General features: G+C 36.5%; 2 protein-coding genes and 1 long non-coding RNA gene across 4 annotated transcripts; 2 read left to right on the top strand and 1 right to left on the bottom strand.

The window, feature by feature from the left end:
* Positions 1-3368: 3368 nt before the first annotated feature.
* On the bottom strand, positions 3369-3966 carry LOC113471568. The gene is made up of 2 exons (XR_003394212.1): positions 3655-3966; positions 3369-3433 (listed from the first exon to the last, which is right to left on the bottom strand). It is a non-coding gene; the product is annotated as an uncharacterized LOC113471568 (long non-coding RNA).
* A 1835-nt stretch (positions 3967-5801) lies between these two features.
* Positions 5802-8315, top strand: LOC113465361 (phosphatidylinositol 5-phosphate 4-kinase type-2 alpha-like). 2 transcript variants are annotated; one of them, XM_026830808.1, is made up of 2 exons: positions 5802-6407; positions 8203-8315. In XM_026830808.1, exons 1-2 carry the CDS (start codon positions 6273-6275, stop codon positions 8302-8304), a joined length of 237 nt encoding a protein of 78 aa, XP_026686609.1. In that variant the 5' UTR covers positions 5802-6272; the 3' UTR covers positions 8305-8315. The 2 variants fall into 2 exon arrangements, with proteins under 2 accessions (XP_026686609.1, XP_026686608.1); XM_026830807.1 differs by lacking the exon at positions 5802-6407 and adding an exon at positions 6902-7565.
* Positions 8316-8866: 551 nt separating this feature from the next.
* LOC103519244 (phosphatidylinositol 5-phosphate 4-kinase type-2 alpha) lies at positions 8867-11195 on the top strand (the record flags this gene model as incomplete). Its single annotated transcript, XM_008484330.2, is given in 3 exon segments — positions 8867-8967; positions 9709-9819; positions 10998-11195. Coding segments are annotated over 3 exon segments (374 nt in total), but the record flags the coding sequence as incomplete, so codon positions are not given.
* Between the last annotated feature and the right edge of the window lie 3366 nt (positions 11196-14561).

The following is a 14561-nucleotide window of genomic DNA, read 5'->3' as shown; positions in this document are numbered from 1 at the left end:
TTAATCTCTTGTGATCATTTCTTGTCTGCAGATACTGCCGAATCACTCTGATTTTATAAACCACCAAGTTCCAAAATGCCTGTCGTTGCTATCAACAAGGGAGCCAAGCAGAGGTTGGGCACAATCATCAACTTCGCAAAGAAAGTGTTTCACATAGGCTTCATTCCAGCAGTGATATATTTTGGTAAGAGTTTCACCTCAGTTCAGTTTCCTCTCATAGGAACTAACCTATAAGAATTAGAGTGGGAGATATCATTTTCAGGGAAAATAAGTACCTCCATGCTTAGATGTGCAGAAGAACCTCGATTATATCAACTAATTAAGACCGAGGGTAGTTGAAATAATTAGATACAAAAGAACAAAATAGTCAATAAATACCCTATTTTGAACTGATTTTAGGGTTAAAATAATTGAGGTTTTACTGTACACTAAAACACAGTTCATTTCCATAGGATTCAAAAATTATAGGTTCAGAGCATTTTCAAGTGGTTTGAAAACTTGAAAATGTATACTTGAACACTGGTGAGCATACCTGAAAGCAGTACAGAAGAAAGAACAGCTAAGCAGTGCACACACTCATACATTACAAATATGGTCCATGTTTTTATGAAAGCGTCATTGGGACATGGGACTCATGGGAGTTTGCATGCTGTTTTAGTAATTACCTAATCCATTCCCAGTTATTCTGTATTTTTATCCCTGAGGTAATTTGTACTATTTATCATTTCAGGTCTCAAAAGTGGAGGAGAGGGAGGGGAACCACTGTCTGTGTTCAGGTAATTTTTTTTTCTGTGTTTTGTGTAAGGAGGTAAGTGTCTATGAATGTACAAAGGAAATTCTGCAATGTGATTATGTTTAATTTTTAATTATATTACATATTTATCATTTCTGTTATCACTGTAGTTATAGAAAAATATAAACAGATGGAGTTTAGTTTTGGTAGGTTTAGGTTCTCAGTTGAACTTGGTTTTTCCTAATCCTACCAAAGGACTGTAATGTATGAACATAGGTAACCTAATGTAACCTAATAAGTCTTGTCATTGGTTTGATTCAGATTCATCCATATGGTGAAGGGGTTTTTCCAATCTAAGGATGAAACAAAATATGATGAAAAGCATTAGCAAAATTTTATTCAAAGATAATGTAACATGTCCAATGTAAATCACTAATAAAGTGGGACTGTTAGTCCCATACAGAAGATGTTCCAACACTACCTACAACTTGAACTGGACTTGAAGTTTTCATTTTCCTCTTTTTAATCAATCAACAGTAGGGCCTTAGAATAATGTTTAATAAGTAAGTACTTCCTTTAACCTAAAAATCCTAAAATATATTCACAGAAACAACACCAAAATTAGTATTACATAGTTCAGTTTCCTCTCATAGGAACTAACCTATAAGAATTAGAGTGGGAGATATCATTTTCAGGGAAAATAAGTACCTCCATGCTTAGATATGCAGAAGAACCTCGATTATATCAACTAATTAGGACCGAGGGTAGTTGAAATAATTGAAATTCTGTATAAAATGATGAAAAAGGAGCAAAATTTAGATACAAAAGAACAAAATAGTTAATAAATACCCTGTTTTGAACTGATTTTGGGGTTGAAATGATTGAGGTTTTACTGTACACTAAAACAGTCCATTTCAATAGCATTCAAAAATTATAGGTTCAGAGCATTTTCAAGTGGTTTGAAAACTTGAAAGTGTATACTTAAACACTGGTGGGCATACCTGAAAGGAGTACAGAAGAAAGAACAGCTAAGCAGTGCACACACTCATACATTACAAATATGGTCCATGTTTTTATGAAAGTGTCATTGGGACATGTGAGTTTGCATGCTGTTTTAGTAATTGGCTGCCCAACACAAATCCTATCTGTCCTGATGGATATGTAGGTACACAGGTAGCACCATAGGCAACCCGGGGGAATACAGAGGCACAGTGTTGTAGCGTGTTGCCTACACAGTCTAAGGAGTACCAGAGCGTGCCGGCTTGTGAGCAGACTATACCACCGGGCCTGAGGGCACGGCTCATCAGCTCGAAATAGCTTGCTTGGAATAACGACTCAGCCGGGCCTGGGAAGAAATGAATATAAAGAAATTTGAGGGAGGGGGTTTCTGACCGGGGTCCTTTCCTGATGTTAGGTTCTACATATTTCTGAATCCCGGATTCGCGCAAGTTTTGTGTTCACGAGTTTGCCAGTTCTGATGTACGTTCTACACAAAAATGCATGGCACACTGGCGCTGTGGATTCGAAAATCGACGATTCCTTTTTAGAACTAAGAGCGAATCAGGGGTTACATATGCATTTTTGTGTAGAACTACAACTCGTGAACGCACAACTCGCGAGAATTCGTCAAGCCGAATCTGGGATACAGAAATGTGTAAAACGCAGCTTGAGAGAAAGAGGTACGTAAAGCCTGATACATACGACACGACCCGGCCCCGCAGCACCGCTCACCACCAGACCGCACATGTTTTTGACGGGCCCTGACATAAAGTCGGTGCAATCCTGCCGTGCCGATAACACAGGATATCCTGGGAATATCCTCAATTTTAAAAATAAAAATAAAAAAAAAAAAAAAAACACCCTATACTTTACATTTACAAGAAAAAGTGGCTTTTTCCTATGATTCTCTCAGAACTAATTAAAACACCTCTGTAGCTTCTCATGTAGGTATAGCTACCTACAACCTACAAGCAACCATACTTTTCAGAAATGGACCTTAGCTACATTATGATTTTTAGTGTTTAGGGTGAATGTAGTCCTGTAAAAAAATGTTACTCTTTGGTAGGCAGAGAAAGCAATAACTATATTACAACACATGTGTGGATGTAGGTATTGTAGGTACACAGGTACATAGCAGGCACGGGGTCTAAAATCTAAATCTAGATGTAGGGTGTAGGCCTGTAGGCATATAGGAAAAATAATGGATAACATAAGTCCATTGGGGATAAGATTAATAAAGGCTAGATATCATTTTGAACACAACATTTGTGCAAATGCCTAACAGCACATTTGATTTGAATTTTATTATTCTCAATGTCTAATTTAGAAGCAATCAAATAAGTAGGTACTATGCAAGACTTGTCACAAATAGACTGTCATGCTTTCCTCACACTCACCTTTTGGTTAGGGTACCTAAAAATGTCATGAATTTCAATTCATTACCAATGAAATCCATTATTATTTTTACAACATCTTGATTTTATCTAAAATATTTTATTAAGAAACTGATTATTTGAAGCGAAACCAATTACAAAGTTATACCTAAGGAAGTACAAGAAACTACCTAAGTACATACTTAATTGATATTTCTCAATTAATATTAGTAGCCGGCCAAGTTGGCTAGGATGGTAGTGCACTCCGGAGACTAGTAGCTTCTGAATAAGAAGGGGGAGACCCAGCCTCCAAGTCCATACTTTGTGCCTGAAACAATACAATAGATGTTTTATAAGTCTTTTTTTTTTTACTTTCTATTACAAAGTAATGATTTTTGGTAAGTAACAACATAACTTGGTAGGTATTCACAAGTAATCTCAGAATCTATTATTTTAATCAATGGTCCATTTACTATTATTACTAGTACCAGAAAACCAGCATTTCTAAAGAATGAGCCTTTTTTCTACACCTTGGTCTGATATACATACCTTGAGATTTCTAGCTGACTTGGAGGGGACCTTGGTGTAAGGACCTCGACCTGTCCTGAACCTCTCCATTAAACTTTGAAATGTACAACAGTACTTGAATAATCCGAAGAATGATGCTAAGAGTAACAATACAAACAGCACTCCAAACCTATAAATGGGGAAAAAATAGAAAATTAATATCACACACTTGATAAAACTAAGAGATAACTACTAAATTATCTATAGATACAGGATTAGCAAAGACGTTTCCAGACCAGGAATGCATTAATTAAAGCAACTTTGCACTTTAAAACTTTAAAATTACCATTTTGTTGATCCTGACTATAACCCTTATAGGTATCAATTTTAATATAGTTTGAGCTGTGATAAATGTTTGTCAACCTTTAAAATTACCATTTTGTTGATCCTGACTATAACCCTTATAGGTATCAATTTTAATATAGTTTCAGCTGTGATAAATGTTTGTCAACCTTTGGATATTTGATTGTTACCTACTTTTCATATATTAAAATTACCATTTTGTTGATCCTGACTATAACCCTTATAGGTATCAATTTTAATATAGTTTCAGCTGTGATAAATGTTTGTCAACCATTGGATATTTGATTGTTACCTACTTTTCATATTGGTTTTACATTTGCTCTGAATAAGAGTACACTTAAGTGGAAGTAACCAATGGGTAAGATTAAAACTTGGCATTTTGTCTTCTACTTATCCAATTTGATTAATTTTGGCAAACATGTTAAACACTGATTTAAACTCAATTGGGCCTTTGGCAAACTTCTCTGTGGGAATCTTTTCATAGTGATCTCTGCAGTTCACTAAACCAACAGTTTGATAATCATGTTCTTTAAGTGGAAGTAACCAATGGGTAAGATTAAAACTTGGCATTTTGTCTTCTACTTATCCAATTTGATTAATTTTGGCAAACATGTTAAATACTGATTTAAACTCAATTGGGCCTTTGGCAGACTTCTCTGTGGGAATCTTTTCATAGTGATCTCTACAGTTCACTAAACCAACAGTAAATCTAAATCATGATTTATTTGTGGTGAAGCTGAGAGCTTCTTCACATTTTTTGTGGATATCACAGCATTACTAAGAGCCTCCTGTAGGTACTATTTCTGTCATATGTATATAATTTTTCTTTTTACTCTGTTAATGCTGCCACTGGTTGCTTCTCAATTAAAGTGGCTACTCTGTCCTCACAAGGCTGAGTGCACCCTGAACTCCAAGCACAGAGCCAAAAAAAACCTCGGCCCCGCTGGGAATCGAACCCGGACCTTAGGTAGGTACATAGGTACTGATCGAATAAACTACGGGCTAAATAATTCCCGGAGGGACGGGCCCAGCTTGTAAGAGAAACTTAATGATCACCCTGTATGATAATAACAGTGCTTCTACTGATTGGATAGGACTCAAGACTACCTCATTGAGGCTGTGTTTATGTACTGGGCTGAGCTAGGCCATTCTTGGCCTTTCTTGGCGTGTGGAAAATTATGTGGTAACTTAACACAGAGTCTTCATGAGCTTGTAAACTTGTAAAGTTGGCGGGAAATTCGAAATTTTGATTTTTTTTTGCGCAACGCGTATAATCTGAATTCATTTTTTACTTTTTATCTCTAGTTTGCACGTTTATATTATACTTTTCATTTAAATTAGATATTACAAACAAGCGAATTACAAAGCAAACAAAAATAAATATAAAATAAATTTTAAAAATTGCCGCCGGGACAGAGGGTCAGAAAAAAAGCCCAACAATCCCACGTTATCCTTGGTTAAGTTACCACTCCAATGCAAAACTGTAGAAACAATATCCTATCTCACCTCGACCGAGCTCATCTCAGCCCTGTTCATAAACACAGCCTCAAGCTACTGCGCATGAGCAGGAAATGAAATTCGTTATGGAGCAGTTGCAAATGGGTAAAAATTATAAATAAATGGTCGATTCCTATGTGTAAAAAGTTGGAAAAAATCCAAATCCGAGGTCAAAACTCCGAAAAAATAACTGTAAAAAGTCGGAAATTCAATTTGTATTTTCTGTTCTATTGAAAAAGTTCAAATATGTGTGACGTCAGACTTTACGCAGTTGTTTTTTTCGTCCGCTAGGTAGCGCCAGTATGCAAGCACGCTTGCGGAGGTTTGATTTTTGATTGCACTTTGCATTTCGTTTTTGTATCAGTTTGGTGTATTTAAATATTGCAAATAATTATTTAATTTGCAATAGACGCGAGTTCTTTATCGCTATACAGTAGCGGTCAGGCAAATTCTGCTTTGAGACGTCAGACTGGTGCAAAATGCAAGTGATTTTCGACCGTGTTTAACTTTTCATTACCCTGCTACCTCAGCGTAATTTTTTTTGTAGAGAATGGAGGGTACCGCATAGCGTTGGAATTTTAACTCTCCGTGAATCTGTCTACTATTTACAATAGGTACCGCAAGTTTGCTTGTAAAATAGCAGTTCATGTCCGTGTAAAAGACAACTTCTTGAGTTCTGTGTTCATCAATGTAGAGACCATCTTCCCAGTCTATCTGCAGTGTATTTACTAGTGTTGAGGTACTCTTCTGAAGAGCAACACCTAGGTGGGAGAATTGTGTAGCGTTTAGCTCAGGCCACAATGGCAGCTTCATCTCTTCAGGGTGGACTCAGCAAGCTGAAGAAGAAACATTTCCGAGTGAAACATCAGAAAGTCAAACTATTCCGAGCCAATGAACCACTGCTCTCGGTGTTTATGTGGGGAGTCAACCACACAGTAAGTGAATTATGTTTTTTTTTTACTTTGCACCTTGGTGTAAAATATTGGCCCCTTTTTCTTATCCACACTTCTTGAGCTCATATCTGCAAAAGGTCCTGTAAAGAGACCTCTGTTCCAGCCTTTTGCCCTTTGTAAAAGCTAGAAGAAAAAAGGAGTCCGGCCATGAGATGTCTGTGTCCCCTGACTATTCAGTTCAGCTGTCCAAATATTAGTCAATGATGAATATTCTTCTCGTCCCGTGGAAAAGAAAAGCTCCTTTTTGTATTTAACCTAACCCTATAATAACACTAATCACTGCTCTAATTGTGAAAACTCCTTCTTGTTTTTAAACTAACCCTATACCAACACTGGTCACTGCTCGTTTGTGCCAGTTTATTATTTTTCATAATCGATTATACTTTCGATTATTTTTTATAATCGATTACGATTACGATTATCAATAATAATCGATTAATCGATTATAATAATCGATTATTCCCAACACTAGTTATTTCCCATTTTCCCCATTTTCTGTTTCTGCATTTGATTTATTCTGAGATTTGATTGCACTTTGCATTTCGTTTTTGTATCAGTTCGGTGTATTTAAATATTGCAAATAATAAATAATTATTTAATTTACAATAGACGCGAGTTCTTTATCGCTATACAGTAGCGGTCAGGCAAATTCTGCAGATTCTGCTTTGAGACGTCAGACTGGTGCAAAATGCAAGTGATTTTCGACCGTGTTTAACTTTTCATTACCCTGCTACCTCAGCGTAATTTTTTTTGTAGAGAATGGAGGGTACCGCATAGCGTTGGAATTTTAACTCTCGGTGAATCTGTCTACAATTTACAATACCGCAAGTTTGCTTGTAAAATAGCAGTTCATGTCCATGTAAGAGACAACTTCTTGAGTTCTGTGTTCATCAATGTAGAGACCATCTTCCCAGTCTATCTGCAGTGTATTTACTAGTGTTGAGGTACTCTTCTGAAGAGCAACACCTAGGTGGGAGAATTGTGTAGCGTTTAGCTCAGGCCACAATGGCAGCTTCATCTCTTCAGGGTGGACTCAGCAAGCTGAAGAAGAAACATTTCCGAGTGAAACATCAGAAAGTCAAACTATTCCGAGCCAATGAACCACTGCTCTCGGTGTTTATGTGGGGAGTCAACCACACAGTAAGTGAATTATGTTTTATTTACTTTGCACCTTAGTGTAAAATATTGGCCCCATTTTCTTATCCACACTTCTTGAGCTCATATCTGCAAAAGGTCCTGTAATGAGACCTCGACTGTTCCAGCCTTTTGCCCTTTGTAAAAGCTAGAAGAAAAAAGGAGTCTGGCCATGAGATGTCTGTGTCCCCTGACTATTCAGTTCAGCTGTCCACATATTAGTCAATGATGAATATTCTTCTCGTCCCGTGGAAAAGAAAAGCTCCTTTTGTATTTAACCTAACCCTATAATAACACTAATCACTGCTCTAATTGTGAAAACTCCTTCTTGTATTTAACCTAACCCTATACCAACACTGGTCACTGCTTGTTTGTGCCAGTTCCTTTGGTAGCAATATTCCACGGACATGACTTCTGCACAAGTACCATATTCTTATCTTTTGAAGACTGGTTTCAAAGATGAGTGGTGTACATACCTACCAAGTAGTATCTCAGTAAGAGTAATTTCAAAATATTACAAAATTAAGTTTTTAATTTTCCTGTAAAGTTTAATACATTTGATAATTATGTGCTCTATCACATCTCAAGAAAAAAGTTCTTAGTATGTACACCTAATCACTGTTAATGGTTATCTCTGTTCCAGATTAATGAACTAAGTCATGTCACTATTCCAGTTATGTTACTGCCTGATGACTTCAGAGCCTACTCCAAATTGAAAGTGGATAATCATTTGTTTAACAAGTAAGTTTGGCCATCATCAACTCCATTGAACTTTGAAATACTGTACCCACCAATCTTTTTGTACCTTTCCCTCTTTCCTTTGGTAGCAATATTCCACGGACATGACTTCTGCACAAGTACCATATTCTTATCTTTTGAAGACTGGTTTCAAAGATGAGTGGTCTACATACCTACCAAGTAGTATCTCAGTAAGAGTAATTTCAAAATATTACAAAATTAAGTTTTTAATTTTCCTGTAAGTAAAGGGTACTTGTGCAGAAGTCATGTCCGTGGAATATTGCTACCAAAGGAACTGGCACAAATGAGCAGTGACCAGTGTTATTATAGGGTCAGGTTAAATGCAAAAAGGAGTTTTCACAATTAGAGCAGTGATTTGTGTTATTATAGGGTTAGGTTGAATACAAAAATGAGCTTTTCTTTTCCACGGACATGACTTCTGCATAATTACCCTGTAAAGTTTAATACATTTGATCAAACATTTATTTGATAATTATGTGATCACATCTCAAGAAAAAAGTTTTTAGTATGTACCTACACCTAATCACTGTTAATGGTTATCTCTGTTCCAGATTAATGAACTAAGTCATGTCACTATTCCAGTTATGTTACTGCCTGATGACTTCAGAGCCTACTCCAAATTGAAAGTGGATAATCATTTGTTTAACAAGTAAGTTTGGCCATCATCAACTCCATTGAACTTTGAAATACAGTACCCACCAATCTTTTTGTACCTTTCCCTCTTTGGATTTTTTTCTTAGACTAGCCTGGTTAAATAACCTATTTTTCAAGCAACAAATCACAGGTTTAATTCTGTCAGGAGCAATTTTTATCCCAAATAAATAAGGTTTGTTCTTGGAACGGCTGGCTTTCCCCTATCCTGTCTCCTCTCTTTTATTTAGGGATAAGATCATTGTTGTTTCAGTTCCCTCCATCAAACCTCTTAATTTTCCCCTTCTAAGTATAATAAAGAAGAAAGAAAAATAATTGTCTTCATGTCAGAGAAGGTGCCCAAGATGCTGTTTGATGATAATATAATAATAATAACAATAATAATAATAATAATAGTGCTTATTTATACTGCTTGTATAGGACTGAAAAGTCCCTTTACTCCAGCAGTAGGCTACTACTATTATTGTGGTCAAATTCTCAAATTATATGAGGATAAAATTCCATACCTTGGCTGGGATTGAACCCACGCCCTCCCTTTTACCAGGCGAGTGCCTTAACCACTACACCACCAAGGCAGGATGATACTGTCTGTCTCTACCGTTGATGGTAGCAGTGTTTATCCTTCACGAAAATCACATGAACAATCTAATATCCTTACCTATTTATTTAAATCCTGTTTCTTGGACACATTATTATAGGAAATAATGTAGATACCTCTTTTGCTTGTTGAATGTTTCAGAGAAAATATGCCAAGTCATTTTAAAATCAAAGAATATTGTCCATTAGTGTTTAGAAACTTGCGTGAGAGGTTTGGAATTGATGATTTGGATTACAAGGAGTCAATGACAAGGTAAGCCTTTTGACAATTTTCTGGTAGCTCTGTTAGTTCTTTATGGTAGATTATTCCTTTGTGACTGATTTTGTTTCCAGCCTCATCATTTAAGGACTCAAAATAGTATTGATCATATTAATTTATTTATTCAAATTAAAGGTCTTGAAATTGAAAAGAAAGAGAGAAAAAAAAGGAAATGTGTATTTTACCCTAATATTAGGAAATTCTTAAGGATTAGGTAAACATATTTCTTCTTATCCTCCATGAATTACCTATTTATTCCATACCTGTAATTTCCTTCTTTTTTTTTTCTTTTCTTTATTGACTTGGGCAGAAAACTCACTCTAGTCATACATACTAACCTACTTCTTCTCCTACTTCTTCTCTTTTCTTTATTATCATTATTTTATTTTTCTAAGTACATATTGCTTCATATCCTTCTTTTCTTTCCTAAACCTTCCTTTCCCATTCTAATCCTGAAATGTCCCTTTTCTCTTTTCCCCATCCCTTGTGATCCCTGCGCCGCAGCCGATTTTTTTTTTTTTTTTTTTTTTTTTTTTTTTTTTTTTCCAAAAATTTTTTTCACCCCTTTTATTTTTTTTTTTTTTTTTTTTTTCCTTTTCTTTATTGACTTGGGCAGAAAACTCACTCTAGCCATACATACTAACCTAATACCTACTTCTTCTCTTTTCTTTATTATTATTTTATTTTTCTAAGTACATATTGCTTCATATCCTTCTTTTCTTTCCTAAACCTTCCTTTCCCATTCTAATCCTGGAATATCCCTTTTCTCTTTTCCCCATTCCTTGTGATCCCGAACCTGTCCTTTGCTCCTGGGCACTCTACTCCTGCCATTTCCCCGTCCTGTGTTCTGCTGTTCTCCACAACGACCTATGCTGGCACTCATTCTACCTCTTCCTTGTATGTATCATCATGTATGTATTCTGGTACTGATTTACAACTGCCCTTGTCACATCAATACAATAAACACCCGTCTCCTTATGTGTGTACTTATGATCTGGTATCACATTCTGACCACCAATGATACTACAAACAAACAAAATCACATGTATCTGTTCCGGTACCGATTTAAAACCACCCTTGTCGCGTCAAAAACAAACAAAAAAAAACAAACAAACAAACAAACAAATCTCATATGTATGGGGTATGACGCATCCCTCCCCTGTGTATCGTAGATTTACGGAAATCGAAAGCTATTTCCGCGACGCACCAGTCAAACGGGAGAGCAACGTTTCGCCGCCGTATCGGAAACGTTGCGCAACGGATCCTGCCTTCCCCACGACGAGGCGTAGCTCGGTCATTTCTCTGCCGCGCACCAAGCGCAGATCCGAGAGCGTCACGAAACAGTCGTCCGACCCGGGGTTTACCAAAAGGTCAGTGTGTGTGTGTGAAACATCTGTGGTCTGTTCCAAGAACGGCTCCGCACTCACGAGTCAGGTCCGTCGCATATTAAAAGCGTAGTCGCGCGACTTTAAGTAGCACGTATTCGCCTGAAAATCCAAGCCTACTTATATGAAAATGATAGATAGAGAGTCTAATCTGTATCATTTTCATAGGATGATAGAGAGTCTCTAGTCTCTATCGTTTTCGCTGGTTTGGTTTTTCAGGCGACTACGCTTTCAATGTGAGACGGACCTACGGTCTGCCAGTCTTCAGATTGCTGAAAAAGCTGACCTATATTCTAATGTGTGTTTATAGCGCTAGTGTGTTGACTGTTGACTAATGTTTGAAAAGTGTGAATATTAATGTTTGAAAAGTGACACCTAATGTTTGCAGCGTGACCGACTACTAATATGAGAGCGTGTGAAATACCTACTTTAGTAAGCTTTGTTCCTACTTCCTAAGCTTTGTTCCTACAGTTTTCCGTTTACCAGTTGCCCTAACAGTTTTCTGAGCTATGTTTACCCCTTAGGGATAGGGACCTCTGCGGGATTTTCGTAGATTGGTATTTAGGCTTGTCCCGATCTTTAGGGCTGTTTGCCCTAATACACCCAAGCCTCGGAGTGGGCTTTTTGTGTTTGGAGTTAAGCTGACATGTTAGAATATTAGGTGACATATCTGTAGGATGTTGGAATTTTATGAAACAGGGTACCTAGTATAGGTACAATGAAGGTTATATGTAGAGTAAGATAGGTAAAGGAGCACTCTGACATGTAGGTAGTAGGTTAGGTTATGGTAGGTAAAATGAAGGTTATAGAGTAAGGGAGGAGAGAAGAGTCTCAGTTGTAGGTAGGAAGGTTATATGGTAGCTAAGGGAGGTAGGTAGGTACTATGAAGGTTATAGAGTAAGGTATAAGGAAGGTAGGAGGTAGGTAAGGATAGGTACAATGAAGGTTATATGTAGAGTAAGATAGGTAAAGGAGCACTCTGACATGTAGGTAGTAGGTTAGGTTATGGTAGGTAAAAAAAAAGGTAAAATGAAGGTTGTAGAGTAAGGGAGGAGAGAGGAGTCTCAATTGTAGGTAGGAAGGTTATATTGTAGCTAAGGGAGGTAGGTAGGTACTATGAAGGTTATAGAGAGAAGAGAGAACTGAAATGAAGTGCATGTCGTGACTTACTCACATTGCTGCTGGCATTTGAAATGTAGTGGCGTCTGACATGACCTATAAATAATCCACTTTTTTTTCGTATGTAGGTGAGAGCTCAAACTTTTTTACAGGATTCTAATTCAAATATTCAAAAATAGCTCTTTTCCACCCTTGAAAGAAAATACCCCCACCACAAATCCTTTTATAAAGTTGAATAGTCAGAATACAAAATGATGATGCTGGTCCAGGATTGTAGAAATTTTCTCTCTCTCCCAAAAAATGGATTTTCCTGGTACATATTAAGTTTCTCTCAAAAGCCCCTACTTGTGATACATCATATCAAAGGTCTTAAAGAATGTAGTACTGTTTGAGCTCAATCCAACAACCATCAAAAGGCTGGCGTTATGGCCTACTCAAATTTTCATTTTTCCATGTTCTCTCACACATAGGGGAAGCAACAAAAATGGAAAATTCATATTGATTGGTGATTTATGCTTCAAATAGGTCCCACTAATTATTCATTTTGAAATTCAGTCCTAAAAATAAAATTTTGAAATATCCATTTTGAGCTCCAGCTCCAGAGGCCATCAGGGCCGAAAGTCTAAATTTCATTTTTGGGTCTGAATTTTAATTATGAACAATCTACTATATTCTGTGCAAAAGATTCCTTTTTTTTTTACAAATAATACATACTTAAGTTGACTAACTTTTTTTTTTTAATTGTCAACAAAAGATTTTTTTTTTAATTGTTAATAAAAGACAATAAATACAGCTCCTCTGTATTTATTGTCTTTTATTAAAGTTGAAATAAATTTTGTGAGGGAAGTCTCTGATTCTAAATGTAAGTTTAAGATATAGGGACTCTTGTGATCATGCTTTCCGTGATCTTGGAATCTTGACCTTCCCATGTTTATTCATATATGAGTGTCTCATTTATATAAAAAAGAATGAAAACGAATTCCCCCGACAGCGAAACATGCACAGTCATAATACCAGACAAACTAATGATATCAGACCTGAATTCACACGATTAACTAAAAACCAATGTGGTACAAAGTACTGGTGTGCTAAGTTTTATAATAAGCTACCAGGTCTTATTAAAGATAGTCCTCTACCTACCTTCAAAAAACATGTTAAGGAATTTTTAATAAATAAAACCTTCTATAACTTTGACGAATTCCTTAATGACTCCATGGCAGACTTCAACGTTCGTCTCTAATGTTGAAAAACTATTATTTTGTTCTTAGTCGACTTTATTTATTTTTCAGCTCTAATAGGTAATTAGTTTTTAAGTTCTTATCTATGTATATATTTTCTAGTTGTTTTACCTTCTTTCTGTCTCTAACTCTGTATTGACAATGTAAGATACCAATTTGGTTTGTATTTACAATAAATAAAATTTACAATTTACAAATTTACAATTATTCGCTTCGGTGTCGTCTGTCTGTCACTGTGTCCCCATAGAAGGACTTATCCAAACCTGGTCGACCTATATATCAAATTAAAGGTCTTTTTACCAGGAGCACGAAAATGGTGGTGCAAATTTGTCCAGAAAACCATGAAGCCAAAAAACAAACAAAAGAAAATGGTTTTTGGGGAATTTTTTTCACATTTTCTCACACAAATGAGCTTTGATCTCGAAATTTGTCGCGACGACCTATGAACTCAAAGCGAGAAAGTTTTAGATAACACTTCAGTCGACAATTGAAGACAGGATTTAGCTTCACTCTTATCTATGTATATATTTTCTAGTTGTTTTACCTTCTTTCTGTCTCTAACTCTGTATTGACAATGTAAGATACCAATTTGGTTTGTACAATAAATAAAATTTACAATTTTACAAATTTACAATTTACCTCCTCTCCTGTAGTCTCCCCTTACCTCCTCCTACTCTCTCTCTCTCTCTTTTCCGTCTCCCCCTCCCTCGCTTCTACCTCTCCTCCCTTTCCTCTACCTTCGCCTTCTCTAGTTTCCTGTCCCTTCCCCTCCTCTCTTCCTCTCTCTCCCTCTTATACCTCGTCCTCCGACTCTCTTTCTCACTCTCTTTTCGGTGTCTACTCCCTCTCTCTTTGTTCTACCAATGCCTACTTCCCAAGTACCTATACGTAACATTATCTCACAACTATTAAGTGGATATTATTACAACTTATTATCGCACTTTTAAAAGTTAGTTAGCTTAGTTGGTAGTGCGTCTGCCTTGTAAGCGCTAGG

The sequence above is a fragment of the Diaphorina citri genome, unplaced genomic scaffold, assembly GCF_000475195.1.
Source record: "Diaphorina citri unplaced genomic scaffold, Diaci psyllid genome assembly version 1.1 scaffold2622, whole genome shotgun sequence".
NCBI classification, from domain to species: domain Eukaryota; kingdom Metazoa; phylum Arthropoda; class Insecta; order Hemiptera; family Psyllidae; genus Diaphorina; species Diaphorina citri.
This window is presented reverse-complemented; position numbering and strand designations above follow the sequence as displayed.

What these genes read in the sequence shown, in the direction of transcription:
- LOC113465361 (XM_026830808.1), top strand. Translation starts at nt 6,273, where the DNA reads ATGGCAGCTTCATCTCTTCAGGGTGGACTCAGCAAGCTGAAGAAGAAA. An exon ending in TGTGGGGAGTCAACCACACA is followed by an intron (nt 6,408 to 8,202) that starts GTAAGTGAATTA and finishes TCTCTGTTCCAG; the next exon opens with ATTAATGAACTAAGTCATGT.